Below are 18,242 nucleotides of genomic sequence, written 5' to 3'. Positions count from 1 at the left end.
AGCTGTAAAAGTAAAAAGCGGTTCAGACCAAGGAGGGGGTTTTTTTGTGGGGGGGGGGGCAATTGTTTCATATTCAACAACTCCAACAATTATGGTATAGCAGTTGTCCACACTGACACACATCTTACTGATGCCTATATAGATTCTGGTTACATAATCCATCTTTTATGAATCCCAGTTATTTAATTATTGAAATACAGGTTGAACAGCATCCGTATTATATCCTAGTCATAATTCTGCGTATGGCAGCTCAAACAATCCTCTTACCTGCTTCCCATCCAGTGTATACAGGCGCTTGACTACTCCCGAATCCAGCTTGATGGCATCAGTAATATCAGTGAGAACCTGCTCGAACGAATGTGCCGTCTTCTTGTTAAGCAGAATCCGGACTGCTTTACGCGGCTTTACACCACTCCTGATGATGGTGACCAGTTTAGGCCTTATGAAATCCTTGTTCTCCTTTGACTCTGGAGGGCCTCCTTTGGCTGTGGCAAGAGAGGGCACCGCACGGGAAGCGGAGGTGGTTTTGACATTCACAGACCAATTAGGATTTACATTCTTTGTGTACTCCAGCTTCTTGAAGGGCTCTATTGAGCCACACACATAGCTCTCTCCTAAAACAAACATACAAACACATTTTCAATTTCACATTTTGAATAAGACCTCATGGTTCTACCATTTATGTCACTAGCCCTACATCTAGCTAGCTCTCTTCATTTTTGAATATGACAACTTGAAGTGATGCAGCAAGTGTCTTAATACAACTTATTTGTTGGGTGTTTATCCTTAAAACAAAAAATCTGTTGTATTTCCCTTGTAGTGCTGAAAAAGAAAATGATGGTACATCCACCACATATCCTTTTAAATCTGTGGAATCATGCTTGAGCAAGGGTGTGGTCTAGGAGAAAACTCAGACCCTGATTTTTCCCAGTGTAGATTCTATACATGGTTTTAGGATAGCTATAAATAGTATACATGTTCTCCTTCCTGAGAAGCAATAATTCAATTACTTTGGATACTGAGGATGAGTATAAGACTTTAAAAATATGAATGCTTCAAAAGCCATATATCAAGAGTTAAAAAACAAACATTACATTTGAATATAGATACTAGTTAGTTCAGTATGAACAAGCAATGGAAGCTTGTTTTACAACACATTGTAAAAGGAGGATTCCACTAAACTCATTCATGCTCTGTTTGACAGTAACAGGGCTACCTTTGAAGATGCTTTGGAAACATCAGCTGCACCAGAATGCAGGTATCTTTACACGGACTGGCAGGGGCTGGCCATATGACATCAATACTGCATCAGCTGCATTGGTTGCCAGAGCATTTCCAAACTCATTTAAGGTGCTGATTTTAACTTTTAAACCCTTAAATAGGTTGGTCCCAAATTACTTCCCAGTTCACATTCTCCCATACCAGCCAGCTAGCTCATTGAAATCAACAACAGAAGCTTTCCTATGTTCCTGCAACCATGGAGGCTGGGTGGAAGATACAAAAGAAAGAGCCCTTTTAGTCCTGGCCCTGCACCTCAGGAATCAGCTCCATCAGGAGTTTATATGCTCGCCTTTGCTCATCTTCAGGATGGTGCTGAAGACCCACCTGTTTCTACTAGCCTTTTGGTAATCTGTGGGCTGCACAGTTTATTGGCACTATCTGCTGTGTAGAACTTTGTAAGAACTTCGTTGTACATTTATTGCCCATTCGTACTTTTATATAGTTTAGTTTGTTCACAAATGCTGCCTTAAGTGGGTTTTACCCTTAAAGGCAGCTTAAAATTAATTTTAAAAGTTCAAATAAACAAACAATAACAACAAACTTTTAGTGCATTGCAGCTTTCACCAATGTGGTGCCTTCAATGGTTAGGACCTATAGTCCATTGAGAACACTAGGTTCAGGAAATTTGGCAAATGGACTAGTGCTTGCAAAGATAAATAACATGCAGTTTTCATAAGGAACACACATCATCTTGGTGTGGGAGAACTTTAAGCTGTTAACACAGATAAGCTGGCTTCCAAAAAGAGTAAGGAAAAAGGGTTATAACCTTGTAACAGACTCAGGGGAAAAGAAGGGAATCGCTGTTATCTCTTCCAAACTCTATTATAGAAATGCAAGCAAAATATGAAACTAAACCTCATTGGGAGACATGCCTTTTAATTAGAATACAAATACGACTTTAGAGAAAAGTTTTAGTCCCAATGCAAACTGATATTTAAGTTTTTATTAACTACTCTATTTATGGAAGTCAATTTGTTTACTCTGGTAGAAGCCTTGATCAACACAAAGGACAAGTGAAGGAATGAAGCAATGATCTAAAAATGATGAAACAGGACAGATTCTCTTTTATCTCCATCTAATATTTTTAGCACCAGTTGTTGTCACAAGGTCAAAAACCATGTAAATGGTTCCTTCTTTGTATATAAATATTTTACCTACCCATTCCATTAATTTTAAAGTACCATGATTATTTTTTGTTGTTTGCCTTCAGTTCTTGGGCAGTATAAATATGTAATAAATAAATCTGGCAGGCAGGCAGTGAGCCACTTTGAGGTGGGGAGAGAACGTATCTTTACCTGTAATATTGTAATCACTTGGCTATTTTGTTACTGATCACACTAACAAATAGCATGATCAAAGTTAATTGAGTCACAAAATCACTTAAAAAGCACATGTATGTTTCACATTCAGCCGAAATAGTATTGCCAGAATGTCCAAACAGCATTATTCAGAAGCAAGTGGGAAAGGGACATAGATCTATTTTGAAAAGGCAAATGCCTCTGCGAGGCACAAAGGTGAAGCCTCACAGCAACATCTCTGTGAGGTAGGTTGGGCTGAGAGGATGCAACTGGCCCAAAGGCACCCAGTTAACTCCATGGTGGAATGAAGACTCTAATCCAGATCTCGAATTCTGGTCCTGCACTCTTAACCATTATACCATACTGGCTCTCCTTGAACGGTTCCTGGGTTTGCATGTATATGCCAATATACTGTAGCGTTTGGTTATTCTGCTTTCTGTCAAGGTACATGCATACAGTATGTAGTCATCTATACTACAACCCACAAAGGATGCTAAGAAAGATTTCAATAGATAACTAAAATCTTGCAAGAAGATAGGTAGGAGAAGACAACTCCTAACTAATATCCATCAGTTGCTAATCAGGTCTTTATGTTAGAATAATAATAGCTCATATTTGTTCCATTTATTAAAGGAATTTGCAAACCACTCTTCACACTTACAGATAGTAGGGTGGTGTATAATAAGTCTTAACCATCATAAACATATAGCATAATTGATATGCCTCCTAGCTACCCTTTCACCCATGAAATGGGCACAAATGGATGTGATTCTTTCACCAGTCTAAAATCCACCCAAGAAGAAGAAGAATAGGAGCTTCTGAATGTGCACAGACCTTTCCATCAGAAGTTTTTACTTATATTTGCATATAAGTGATATACTTATATAAACTATCTACTTATATTTTATAAACAGTCAAGTCATTTAGGGTATTTGCTACTATGTATTGTTAATAATGACAGTTTAAAAATATTAAAATGTTGAATTCTTCAATGCAATAAATAGCCTTTTATTGTAGACATCTGCCTTATACATAGCAACGTTTCAGCAGCACAGAGTGCAGCCATCAAGATATGTAGCTGATCATTTCTGACTATGCTCAGCCAATCTGTCTGGGTTAAAAATAATAACAACCCTGAACACCTGCAACCACACTCTCCAGAGAACCATTAATTACTAATTACCTTCATGGGAGAAACAGTGAGGCATGCTCACCAACCATGGAAGAGCAAGCACTTCCAACCCTTTTCAGCAGATACCTCTAAGTAGCTGTCCAATACGTTAGCTCTTGTTTGGAAGGAATCAAACCCCATTAGAAAGATTCTGAGTAGTCTCTCACATTTTTTTATACACCAATGAAGCAGCAGCCATTAGATTGCTTCACTAATCAATATTTAATGGAACATCACTCCTTTCTCCTATCTAAAGAAGTTTTTTGTCATCTTGTTTCACATCTATTATATTTTCTGCCAATCAAACAATTTCCTTAGAGAATATGCAGGGAGGAAAAGCTCTTGCTGAAATAAGTCCAGGAAGTGGAATGTGTCCAGTGCAAGAGGATGGCTATGGGAAAGTGGAAACTCTCTGGACCCAAGAGCTAAACTAGGCCAAACAATGTCACAGATCTTATGATAATAGCCAGCACTAAGGGCGTCTTACAATTATCAGTTTATAGCACAAATTGTTAGCTATTTCACATTTGCTCTGCAGAAACAAGATTATCTTTCTTTGTAAAACCATGTCAGGGATATTATTCAACTAGTGGTGCTCTACAGTCTGGAATGAAATACATCGAAGATACCTGCCAGATGGTGTCTTTAATAACAAGTATTTTTATGCCCTAACCAACTTTCCTAACACCAATGTTCAGCCTGCAAAGGAGGGACTTGCATGGAAGGCAACGCCAAGGCAATTTCACCTGCCCCCCAGCAAAGTATTCAGATTTTGGCCCCTCTATATACATTTTGTGGACTGCTAGTGTTGCAGTCCCAGCTCTGTCTGCTCCCTTACAACTCCAGGAACGCATTAATCTTCTGCCATTTTTTCATGTTTGTGTAACATACCAAAGAAGTCTGAAATTAGAGTTGTAGAATATTCAAGAGGCTTATTTACAATGGGATGAGCCCCTAGACTAAAATTATATATATGAAGGTGTATGTTTGCATGTATGAAAGGGAGAGCACATTGTACAGAGGAAAGGTAAATTCCAAGAAAAGTCTGGAACCATTCTTGACATCAGTTGCCCTTCTCCTAAAATATGGGGAAAAAATAGACTTGCAAACAACTACCTTGGACAACAAAGGACAAGAAGCAGAGTAGTAAGGCAAAACAAAACATAAATCACCTGAAGGGTTGATCTCACTGCAGAAAGCCTAACCTTTAGGCAAAGCCAGATTCTTCTCTCAGTCCTTTGATACTTGTTGGTTTCAGCAAAAATACAAAAAGGACAGTGATTTGTCTAGCTATTTGGACACAACACACAGCTGCAAGCTAATGGTATCTATAATAAACTTGCAGCATCAGTAAAAAAAATTGAGCTTAGATGAGGGGAAGGACACTACCATCAACTGCCAGCTTATGCACTGTACACAGAACATTTTGTTTGTTCTAAATATATAGTCTTTTGGGGATGGTCAGAAATTGATTTCCAGTTAAGAACAATTTGCTCTTTTTAAATCCAAGTACTCTGTATTAAAGTTAATGCTTTAGGACTGCCATCCTATGCCAACTTACCTGGAGATAAGACCCACTGAACTGTGCAGACATGTATAAGACAGTTGGTTAACCTTTGCATGTTAAGCAAAGTGATGCACAGGCCATGCTATGCATGTCCATGGGACCAGGCACCTCCCGGTAAAAGGCAGCCCCAGAAGATAGCTAGGAAAAAGCTTACCTCTGCCTAAGACCTGGAACTGCTGCTACCAGTTACAGGATTGGGCAAATGGAGGGCAATGGTCTGACTTGGTATGAGACAGCTTGCACATTTTTTCCCTAAGCAACAGAATTCTCCAGATCAATTGGAAACTGATGAATATGTATGTTTTCATAATTGGCTTGTTTACTGCATTCTAACTCTTTAAGGTGGTAACTGATCAAGCAAGCACTGCCACTGATCAGTTCACAATTAAATTCTGCTTAGATTATCATGCCTTGCTCTACTAATATTCTTTCCTCTAAACACCAAGCTTTATTTTGGCAGCCACACAACAAGAGCAGAAAAGTGTCAACAAGTGGTATTAGGGTTCCAGAAAATGATGATTTATTTTTTTTAAAAAAACCCTTTTGATATCAAGTTCTGTCAAATCTAATTGAATGAATAAATATGAGAAGACTGACACTCTAGTGATCTTCTAATATTGAACAAAAATTACAAAGCAGACATTGTGACACTCCCACAATTTTCTTCCTGAATGTTTGAATGTTTCATTATTTTCCAACAATGAAAATTTTATTTTGTAATTTGCGCTCCATTTTTTTTTTTTTGCTTGAAAAGGCAAAAAACCTCAGTGCATCTTACAATTTTTAAAAATTCCATTACATGAAAGGATCAAAGTTTCCAGGAATCTGTGTTAACACAGACATTACACCAAGTTGACTGTGCTGGTTCGACTGATTGCCAAACAAGGCCTGAGTTCACACAGTACAGTGACCTATCATGTTGGGATACTTTGTCATGTGGAAGCTGAAGCACTCCCTGCAGAGTGGCTTGTTGCCAGGCAATAAATCACCCCTGCAACCCATGGCTTTTTCTAGAGGTCACTGGATATGTAATGGGGTGGAGCATCATCTGAAATCAGCAGATCAATTCTACTGTGGGTGCAGTGAAGTGGCAACTGAGTCATTCTGCTAAGCTTCCCCGTGCCACTGCCAATGACAGCTCTTCACTGATGCTCAAGCAGCACTTTGGAGCAATCAGCATTGGCTCACTTCCCCCACTCTGATTGTGACCTCTTTTTAGGCACTGCAGTTCCATTTCCTTTTTTCTTTCCAGAGTTTTTTGTGAAGTCTCCGAATGGCAGTCCCTCCAAAGTGTGACATATTGCAGCAACCATCACTGGTTCACTGCTTATTTATTCATTGCTTTTCTATACTGTTCCACAGCCAGACACGGCTCCCAGAATGGTTTTTAGGTGCCACAAATGTGTGCAAATATTTTTGTAGGATTTTTTTTAGTATTTTTTGAGGAGGGTTGAAACTTGGAAGGTTCATACCCCCACCTGAACTCTTGCCTGGTTTTTCATATGAAGCAATGAAATCTGGCAAATGCCTGTTTAGTCCTGTAAAAACTCCTAAGAGCTTTTCAGAGCTATCAAAAGAAACGTGTTCATGAGAAGGGAAGAGTTATAGAACTTACCTTTACAGACTACTTGGGGAGGCTTGGGGAGTGTGGGAAAGGTGGAGGGGACTGAGAAAGGTCCGGACAATACAACAGAACCAGAAGATCACACTCAAAACAGGGAGATGCAGCAGCTGTCACCTCCTTTCATGAGCAAAGATCCTTTCATGGCTTGGCCTTTCTCTTGACACCTCACCATATGACAGCTATCAAGTGAAAAGCATATTAACTTAATGTCCATGGATGGCATCTCCTGCACTTACAGGAGAAATTTCCAGAACATTGTCCAGGGAAGACTTCACATTTCGCCTATTTGGGGGCAGGGGTACTTGCGCACCTCCAAAATATTTTTATAACATTACAAATGTTTAATATATCTTTTTGGCAGCTAAAAATACTTTCAAAAAGATAATGACCCAGTAATGGACACTTCAGTGGGCCACTTGGGCACTTTGGGAGGGATGACATTGAAACAAAAAAAAAAAGTGGAGGTGTGGCAGCCCTGACTGAAAAGAAGTCCTAATTAGACTGGGGAAACGAGAAGCTTCAGCTGCTTTGTTCCCAAGATCCCACTGGGAAGGCTGAGAGGACAGGGAAAGGGGACAAAGCACAGTGAGCTTGATCTTCTGAACAAAGTTCAGAGTGCATAGCTTATTTGCAGGATAGGTTCTATGTCCTGCAAATTCACCCACCATGTGTGCAGATTTTAGGCATTTTGAGATTCATTATAAAAGTGGCACTAGCCATCACCAAGAAACCAGAAAAGGCACTCACTAATCAAAGCAGAATGGAAATGGTATACGGATGGGAGCACCGAAGAGGCGGCACTATAGACTACAGACTATATTGACTTGCCTTCCTCGGTCTGGCCAACTGATCAGCACTGAATCTGATCAGATTTATACTCTGAACTATGAGAGAGGGATGGCTGATAGAGGCTTAAATATGAAATCCATTTGATCTGTGTCTGGAATTGCCTGTGCCAATGTACATTCTCAGGATTTCACATAGAAACACAACATCAGTGCAAATCTTAAAATTGCAGCCTTGGATGCCTTTGGTTTGTATTCAGTATTAGTCCTACGTAGAATGAACCCATTAGATTGAATGGAATTTAAGTTAAACTAAGATTGGATGCAACTCTTTAAGAACAAGTAATCTATCAAATGTGTGAAGTATTTGTACAGAGATACTGTTCTTATTTGCATGAGGGAAAAGGTCAAGAAGGCAGAATCTTCTTTGAGGATGACAAATAAATGGCTTTCCCCGATGGCTCAGTGTACATGTGAGGTTTGAGCCTGGTTGTGGAGAAGCAGTATTTTGTTTTTTAAAAACTTGCTTAAGAAGGGACTACTTTTTAATTTTTTCTTTTCTATTTTTAGAAAAACCAGGCTGATTCACTTCTTTTGACATGCAACCTAATATCTTGGTTAAGGGAAACTTGCATAGTGAAGCTTCTTTCCTGGATGTCTTGGAATCTCACTCTCAAGCCTTATCCTTCGTTCTCCAGCAAGTCAGTACTGTTAATTACCCTAAGATGAGTAACAGTGCTTGCCCTCTCCTGTGTTAGCCAGTGATAACCAAGAACACCTCACAGGAACATTCTTCTCCTATGCTGAAAATGTCCAAAAAATGGAAGGAACAGGGTGGCAGGCCACTGGCCACCTTTTCTTGTTCAGGATTGCCTAGGTTTGTGCAACTATTTTCTCTTCAACCAAAGACTTTGCACCCATCAGCTTTGCTAAACCATAATGTATTCTAATCCCGCATTTGCTTCTGAACTTTCTTTTTTATTTTGCTCCTCCTCCTCCAACTTTCAAATGAGAAAAATCTGATCCACTTAAAAAAATGAATTCTCACTTTGATGTCATGCTTTCATACCCCACTCCTCCACTGTACTGCTCAAAGGTCTTGAAACCTTCCCTGAAAACTTCCTAATTTATTTTCCACACTAGCAAGAGTGCCTCTGTTCCTGACTGAGTCTTCACACCAGGACAGGGTGGCTTTAACCCTTCCCCATCCATCATGCCTGTCACTACTTTGCTAAGCAGCACTCCACTTGCTCTAGTACATCTCTGCCTGGCAAGATAAACTGCCGCACTGGGAGCTCAACCCAGATGAGGACTCCCAGTGTGCCTGAACCTGGCTGGGAGCTGCAGTCCTGCACAAAGTTGCAGAAGGCAACTTTACTCAACACTGTTTTGGGGTTATCGATTCCTCCTGACAGATCTGTAGTAAAGGCTCAAGTGTTTAAACATAAAATTGAAGCAAATACTGTCAGTGTAAAAATATTTAGTTTATTCTACTTTAATTATAAGATTGCTCCAATCCAAGTGGATTTTCTATTTTTCTTGTCCAAAAGGTGTGGGTCAGACTTTCATATTTTAATTCCCTATTATGAACTTAACACACCTTTCTATATTTCACAGTTCTTTGGCTATACATATATACTTTCTGAAACTAAGCATAAGCATCTCTCCCTTTTTGTTAAATGCTCCCAGAGTCTAAAGGTTAGACTACCACCTTTGCAGTGCAATCCTATACATGCTCACTAAGAAATCCTATTGAGTTCAGTGGGACTTACTTCCAGAGAAGTTCTTCTAAGACATGCAGAGTGGCTTCTGTGTGATTTCAGGTGGCCTTTATCCATCCAGGCAGCCTAAAGGATCGGGCTAGTCTAGCTTTACCAGTAGAATTATGTCATGTCCAGAGTATTTCCTTAGCCTTTTAGCAGTCTTGCCTTCTGATGTATTCAGCTGTTTCCCAAAGTGATGGGATATTTTTGTTTTTCCATTAAATTACCATATTCACAACACACCTTTCTCTGTTACACTTATATCCTACCATTCTTTCATCACTAAGCATATGGCGAACCCATGAGGTTCCCGAGCTGTTTTCCATCCAAGCACTGTCCAGACTCAGACCTGCTTAGCCTCAACATGGTTGATGCATTATGTGCCTTCAGGACATTCCCTGTGAAACCTATGGAGTTGTTTACAAAGATACTGTCAGCTGCTGGTCGCAGACAACTCAATAATATTTGGCACTTGACTGCAGTCAGCATATTTCTTCCCCTACAAGCAAAGTACTGTACTTTTCCCACAAAACACACAATATATGTGCAACCTGTATGTTACCTCCGTCGAAAAAGGGTCTTTGAAAGTTGACCCACACATAAGAAGAGAAGCCTAAGTCTGACCAAGCAACATCTTGGCATCACTGCTCTGCAGTGGTAGTGCCAGTGCACACTTCAATACAAAGTTAAAATCTTGGGCTATTTTCATGTCATTAATTTATGTGTGGTTTTAGGGTTATGGGTGTTTTGTTAACCATGTCAACAACCCATCCTCACTGGGTTTGCATTTCATAACAAGCCACGGCATGCCTCCTCACTTACATTTTTAAAATATCAGTTGGTATATGATGATAAGCCCTGTTGGTGAATTAAGAGACTGTGGTGTATTGCAATGTGCGCGCCTGGTCAGTGTCTTAATAATGAGGTGGAATGAAACTTCCTAAGTACCTCCACTTCCAAACAGGTTTCTAACCCTCAGAGAGTGTTCATAAAGAATGAACAGAGTGGCTGGGCTCACACAACATGGCAAGCAACCCTTTGTGGTTACCATGGGTGACAGTTCTTTTCTTTCTTTTTTAACCATGCTCTACATAAGAGGCAATCAAGTGGCTTCTATGCTTTCATGGTTTCCATCCTTCCCTATTCAGCCCTCTCACTGCTGGCATGTATGCCTTCAGCCAGTGCATTTGAAATTCAATCCCAATGCTTCACTCCTTGCCTGTGTTGCTTGCCTCTTCCTCACCGGTCAACACACAGATGTTGGAGTGGCTCCCAGAGTTGTTGCTTTTTCCAGGGAATTCTGTATACCAGGACCATGGAAAATATGATCCTGGGTTCAGACAGCAGCTGTGGTGGTACAGAGGAACTACAGAGCAAACCATTGCTCCTTATTGTGGTTTCTAAGGACCAAACTGATTATGGTGAAATTTCACCAATGGGTTCAGGCTAGGCATGTGTAAGGAATCTGATCATGAATGGGAATCTGTTGGATTCCCTGGGCTTGGCTTCCCAGACGCCAGTCTCTGGTAAGTGTGCAGGGTGATTCTCAAAAACTGAGCCCCCTGCCCTGCACAAGCAGCATCCCTTTTCTGCACTGCCTGCAGCAGCTGTTTGAACTGTTGCATGTGAAGTGAAGGAAGGCTGATCATGCAGGGTATGCCAGGAATAGAGCTCTGCATGAATGCTAACAATGTCCTTCTTCCATGCCTCATGAACACACTGTTTGCACCATTGCACTTGATGCAGAAGATGGTTGCTGGTTGTTCAACCTTCATTTTGCAAGTGTTCATGGACTTGCTTTTGGCTCAGCTTGCTCTGCAAGACTGGGCCAAGCACAAGAGGAAGTCTGTGAATGCTAAAGGAACAGATTCTGCTAGGGTTTCCCCAACCCCCATTAAGATAACATGACAGACCAACAATGGTAAAAAAATCACCATGGCTGGCCATGTTGTTTGAACCCCACTGGTATCTGCCAAGGATTTGGCATAAGCTATCAAAGGATGCTGTTCTCTCACTGAAGGCGAGTTGATCTAATCCTGAACTCAAGCTGGCTGCAAGCTTGTCTGCAAGCAACAGGCAAGATGTTACAAATTCTGTGGAGTAAAAGTAGAGCATAAAGAAGCAAACTTGATCCTTCCTTCATGGCTTCCATTCTTCACCTGCTACTCTGCCCTTCAGCCATATCTGCTCCTATTCTATTCTTTTCTGCCCTTGGCCAGGAGATAATCCAGGCTGCTAAAATTATACATAACATTTCAGAACTATGTATGCAATTTCTCCAGGAAAAAAAGAAGAATTGAAATGTCCTGATGAGTGGTCAAGGCTCAGTGGTATACTATACTTGGAATGCAGAAGCTCCTGTTCTTGCCTAGATTAAGAATTTCATGCAGCAGAACTAGATAAAGGCAATGACCAAATCCATGGAGGACCACTAACTGTCAGGAAAGACAATACCAAGTCAGACAGAAAAATAGCCTGATTCAATATGAAGCTGCACATAGACTCACAGCAAACAGTCCTGGAGAAAGATAATGACACTCTGTCAAATCCTTCTGCAATTCAGCACTGCAGCAGCATTATCTACTTCAAATCCTGGAGCAGCAGCATTCAGATGAAATCCTCTCCTTGCCCCAAGCTAGCTTTATTGGTCAATTAGCCAAAGCATGCAGAGCAGCGATGCAGCTGTGCCAATGGCTGAGGCTTTGCTGCTCTCCAAGGAAAAGGGACCAGTGGTGTCATTCACACAGATTCATCTGCCTGATCAACTGCCTTGAAAGAAAAATCCAAGTCATGGCTCCAAGGAACAATTTAACATTTGAATCTCTGGAAAATCTATGCACTTCCTCAAGTACCCTGGAAATACCTATTAAAGGGTGACATATATAGTCATTAAATAATAAAAATCACATAAGAGGTTTTTTTAATGGTAAAGGTTGTTTTTAAGAGGCAAAAAGTTGGGAAGAGCAAAAATGTACTGACACAGAGCATAAAGACATTGAATGAACAGTAAGATTAATAAAATTTAAATACAAAACTGGGAGTTTCTCTGTAAAGGAGATCCATCAATGGATGCTATTCCATGTTTAAGAAGAAAATTACATAAACATTAAAGAATACGTCTTTAAGAGAATGCACACCAGGTTCAACTATTGATAAATCTGAAATTTAAGTACCCAGTCATGATGCATACAAACAGACAAGCAGTGAAAGTCTACAAATGTCTACAGAAGTTCAGTGGAATGATTCTCATAAGCGCACTTCAGATTGCAGTCAAAGGCTCTAATCCATGAATATCCTCCACATTTGTGCAGACTGTGTGAGAGCCAAGGCACTGTTTCAGGTAGACAGTGTATCCAAACCAATAAAAAGCTATTTTAGAGCACTTCCAGATAAAATAATCTATGGATAATGGCTCAATCAGTACACCAGACAACCACAATGCATACCAAATATCCCATCTCCACATCAGTCCTTGCCAGCCTAGATTAGCAAGATCAGCATGCTCTGCACTGCCCCCAGACAGAAAGATTAACATGCATTTGCCTCTCCATCAGCTCCATCCAACCATGAGGCCATGTGAGGTGGTCACCTCAGAAAGCAAAGCTTGAATGTCATGAAAGGCCAGTAAACTGAGAGCCACTGTGACAGAGGACCAGGACCCAAGCAGTCCGGGTTCCAGTCCCCATTTGGCCATAAAGCTCACAGGGGACATTGCATCAGGCACAAACTCTCAGATCAACCTACCTCACAGGGTTGTGCTGAGGACAAAATGGAAGAGGAAGAGGATAATGTAAGCTGCCTTGGGTTCTTGCAAGAGGAAAAAGCCATGCTGAGCTATGACATTTCCATTCAATCCACAGCTGTGCAAGATACTACATGCAGCAATTTATAGCCACTCAGAGAGCTTCTTGGGAAGAAACAGTATATGCACGGCACAGTCAACCAGCTCCTCTAATGCATGTAGTACTATAGCCTAAGTATGAGCAACAGGACTGGATCCCTATGGAATACTATTAATAACTGTACTTTTTCCCATCCATCCCTTGTTGATCTTGCCTTCCATTACAGCATCCATGGTGCCAATGTTTTAAATTGTAACTTTTATTTTGTTCAAGGACTTGTTTTTGCTTGTTCTGAAGAGCACTCTGTACATTGATTAATACACTGACAAACTGGAAATATATGAGTGCAAATACAGAGAGAGAGAAAGACAAAAGGAAGAGATGTAGGATCTTTTACAATTGTATAATCCTCTCTCTTTCTGGTGTTCATACATGATTGCTGTTACTTTGCAACCAAAATAATACCACCAGCCCAGAAAAACAGGTATCACCAAGCTTAGGAAAACTCCAGTTTGTTTGTTTGTTTGTTTGTTTGTTTGAAGATTTTTTGTACTTCTCACACAATATGCAGAGGACCCAAAATTCAGGCAATGAGCACTACGTATAGTCAGTACATGGAACTCCTATGGATTAGGTTTTGGGGAAAAGCATGAAAAGTCAGGTTGGGAGAAACAGAATGGAATGGCATGAAAGAGGGCATGGCTGGCTGGAACCCTGAAGATGGTCCTCCACACTTCAACATTGTCAGAGGCCCCACTTAGCTCAATACTGACCTTCCACCAGTTGGTCTAAGGTGGTAATCTTCCTTGTTCCATCAATAGTATAGATTGTTCTCACACCCTGGGGCAGGTTGACGTTATCAGAGAGTGTTCGGGTCAGATCAGCCAGCAGGGCCTCAAAAGATCTAAACCGATCAGGAGAGATGGCATATACAATCCCTTTGAAATATCGATCCCCATTGCGATAGAAACGGACTTTCTTGGCTTTCTTCTCAGAGCTGAGGGTCTGCAGAGTGCGGGTTCGATAGAAGCTGCAATGGGCACTGTGGGTCGGGCTGGGCAGGCCATTCACCCGTGACCCTCGGCTGTATCGCTGTGCTTTATCACGCTCATCAAAATGTTCCAGCTCCATATCTCTCACAAAGGACATCTTGAATGTTAATCTGGAAAGAGTGGGGGAGAAGAGGCACAGCAGAAGCTGATCAATAAGCATTGTAATTATGCAGCTACCATATTAAACACTGAAGATTGAGTGCTCTGCTACTACCAACTAGAATTCGTCCAACTCTTTCAATAATGTTAGATGACTTTACTTACCATACAAAGCTATTCATAAAGGACAACAGAGCTATTACCATACAAAGCTATTCATACAGGACTTCTAATCAGCCAAAAAGTGTAAGAGTACATACAAAAGAATGGCAGAGGGTCACTTTTCGTCCGCTATGACTCTAAACTAATATTCTCTTAACTATTTTTAAAAATTAATCCCACTTCTCCTTCCTAATATGGGCACACAAATGATGTCCTTTTGTCAGAGACTCTCAACTTAAGTTATCTTCCTTTAGATAAACCAGGTAAATCATAAGATTCTCAAGATTATTAGGACACCTGTCAGGGATAGCATGGCTGTATCCTGCACTGCAGAGCCCACACTGAGCAGGAGACTGGCATCAATGATCTTCAAACTGCCTCCCAACTCTATGATTCTAGGACAAACATTCTTTACTGTTTCATTACAGCTCCAGCTAAAGAATTTGCAGTGCAATCAAGTCACAGATTTAGTTCTTGAGTTTCAATGGCCTTTGGACTGGTGAGGCAATGCTGTATTTTCCGAAACATAGGAGCACAAAATCTTCACTGGGTGCTAGTCTTTCACAAGCTAGTGCATTCAATGCGCTTACAATCAGCACATGTGGTATAGTGGACCAAGTGTCAAGGCTAGAGTCTACAGCTTCAGGGGGTGGCAAACCAGATGGTGAGGAACAGAAGTAATCTCTCCTTTGGCTACTGTATCACTGCACTTCCTTTCTTTTTCCTTTTTAATGTACTAACTGAAACGCAACACGCCAGAACTGTCCCACTTAAGCACAGCTTTGAGCATCCAACCCTTTAAAACTAAAAAAAGCAGCAAGCACCAAGTGATGAAATGCACACTGTATTTCTCATTCACAAAATAATCTGCTCACTATTTTTAACATTATTTCCCTTCATTCTATTCAAGCAAAGATATGCAATTCATTATACACGGGCATATTCAGGATCTAGTGATTCTGCCACTTGATCAGGGTTACAGCAAGTAATTTAACTGAGGAAAAAGCCAAATCTGAGCACAAACCAACAGTAAGTTATCACTTGATGAATTATGAGTGCTAGCACTTGCCAATGAACCAACAACAGCTATGAACCCACCAAATGAGTCCTGTCTTTTTTCTCCAGATGGCTCAATGTGAGTGAGAAGAATCTGATGGGGCACAATTCAGCATAGAGTTTTGCTACACAAGCCCCACCGAATATACACATATGAGTATAGTGATGTATTTTGCTCATGTTTAACTTAACAGAAATAGCCATTCACATTATTCCCATTCACTACAATTAATTTACAGTATTTTATTTACTTTTTCTTTGTTTCTTTTCTTTAACTTTATAGACTGCAACCTATAGCCGAAATTATTGCTCTCTGGGCAGTGTACATTCCAGTCTGCTACAGTACGACTGTACCATTAGCATACACATGTCTACTCAGATGTAAACCTCATTAATTATACCTGTGTGTACAGTATTGCAGCCTTATTAGGTGATCAAGACTTATTTTAAGGGAAACCTATTGGCACAGATTAATTAAAAACTACATTACCCTAGCCCAAGATTACCATTTGGTAATCGGTAGTATTTGTTGCCATCTTTAAGCCCAAGGTTTCCTTGATAGTTTAGATTATTTGCCTAATTCTCAGCTGTCTGGTTAGGACAGCAGGTTTAGGGCCTGAAAATGTGAGAAAAACAGGCTCTAGGAAGATACAGGAGAATTAATTATAAGCAACCATTCTACTTCACTAAAGGAAAATTTGGTTTTCCATAAATCTGACTGCACATTGAGTTGATCTTCTGAGGTCCGGCTGCAAGTGCTTTCTACCAAATGAGGTAAGGTGGGTTGTTACCTAAGAAAACTGTCTCGTTAGTTTAGATGCCCCATTTACAGAACTCCTTTGTCAAAGAAGTTCTCCTGAGACCAACATTATCTTTTTCTGGCACAGTGTATTTCCTTGGTGTTTCAATATACTGTTATTTCAATAATGTTCTATTGTATTGTTGCTGCTGCTTCTTTTTCTAAACTACCTTGAAGTACTACTGTTGGACTTTCCCGCCTCAGGCTACAGTTGGGATTGTCATGCATCGCTGTTACTCCAGGTATGGGAGGTTCTTTCTGCACTGGCCAAAGGGGTGAGGGGAGAATGCTATGAGCACAAGTCCCAGATCCAGCACTGGAGCAACTTCCCAGTGCCAGGGTTCAGACACCAAAGAATGCTTTAGTCCTCTAGGCAGAGGATCAGTCCATAAATACCTTAAACCATATCTCATAAAGCAATGCAACTGCTTTTTTATATGTTCTTCCTTCCCCCAGGATATAAAGAATACCTTTGGATAATGTGCATCAATTGGTACAAGTATTCCATTAAACTTCATAGCTGTACAAAGCCCCCTTTCAAAAGAAATATTATCCTAAGCGTGCAATCCTATCAAAATGCTTGTATGCTCCAAACATGGAGGCCTCCAGCCATCCAAATCAGAGTGAGAGGTGGGGTGGCCTCCCCATCCTCCAGATCTAGGTTTTTCACTAGATGAACCTTTTTGCCAAAAGAGCAAGGGGACCGAAGCCCACACAGGAGTCATGTTTGAAAAAAAGCAAAGATAACATTGATATTATCTTATTATTTTATGGACTAGCACAGCATCAGGATCCTGGCTCCTACCAAGCTCATGAGCTAGCTTCAGTTTATAAACTGCATATAAGTAGCATTTGCCCATGCACAGATTATTTCTAAAGAGTATGATTGCCCTCTGCAGCTTATAAGCATACATGGAGCTCTTTCTGCCTTCCTGGACAGAGCACCCTCTCTTTTGACACCAGAATGGACAGTGTGGCAAGCTTCCAGTCCAATAGGTGTGTAAACCAATTTGAGTCTTCATCTTCTACTCCTGGTAAAAATAAAACAAAAAGACCCCCCTTGTGTAAATCAACCTCACATGTTGAGTCAACTTTGCTAAGCCTGCAGCTGGATGGGTGACCACATGTGGAAGTGGAGCAGGGGGTTGGACTCAATGGTCTCATAAGTCCCTTCCAAGTCCCCACCACAAGGCTGTGCAGCCATGTACATCTTTCTGTCTTTTTTCAACCATCTCCCCCAGCCCATAATGGAGTGGTATCTCAGAGAGTGGCACAATGGTTGGGTGGGGATCCCAACCCTTCCTCTCCTGAATTGCTATGGAATCAGTCTGAACGGAGGCATGTGTATTTGCAGAACAGTAGGGAAAACCATAGTTAGAATGCATGGTATGTGAGTGAGAAGTATGGCATTAACCTTGATTTCTTGATTTATCTGAAGAGCAAAAAAGGAAGTGTGTGTGTTTTCTGAGGTGCTTGCTTTCCTGTGGCCTGGATCCAGTCTCAGGTGCTTTTGTGAGTGGCTCTGGGATGATGTCTTCCTCCCCCTCCTCCTCTGCTGCTTCTCTGTGCCCCGTTTTGCAGTTCTTTGGTCCTAGGTTCTTAAGAGTACTTTTCTGTGTGGCTCTGAGGATATCACCATCACTACCACCTGTGTAGCTGTGTAGATTCTCCAATATTTTGCACTCATGATCTTGAAGGTATTGGACCCAGTGTGCAATAAAAGTTGTTACCAGAACATGAGAA

The 18,242-nt window shown here is 40.8% G+C and overlaps 1 protein-coding gene across 5 annotated transcripts in view; it reads right to left on the bottom strand.

Moving 5' to 3' along the window:
• The window catches only part of DCLK1 (doublecortin like kinase 1), a 317,888-nt gene that overhangs the window by 202,838 nt on the left and 96,808 nt on the right, over positions 1-18,242 (bottom strand). For all 5 annotated transcript variants that reach the window (XM_044442668.1, XM_044442669.1, XM_044442665.1 and 2 more), the window contains exons 8-9: positions 14,105-14,493; positions 268-614 (exon numbers count right to left, since the gene is read on the bottom strand). In XM_044442668.1, the coding sequence (XP_044298603.1) occupies positions 268-614; positions 14,105-14,493 (736 nt within the window). The remainder of the gene's footprint in view (positions 1-267; positions 615-14,104; positions 14,494-18,242) is intronic.

Source organism: Varanus komodoensis, unplaced genomic scaffold (assembly GCF_004798865.1).
Source record: "Varanus komodoensis strain SLA01 unplaced genomic scaffold, ASM479886v1 scaffold4, whole genome shotgun sequence".
In the NCBI taxonomy this organism is placed as follows: domain Eukaryota; kingdom Metazoa; phylum Chordata; class Lepidosauria; order Squamata; family Varanidae; genus Varanus; species Varanus komodoensis.
Note: the sequence above shows the minus strand (reverse complement) of the source record. Positions and strands in the feature narration are given on the sequence as shown.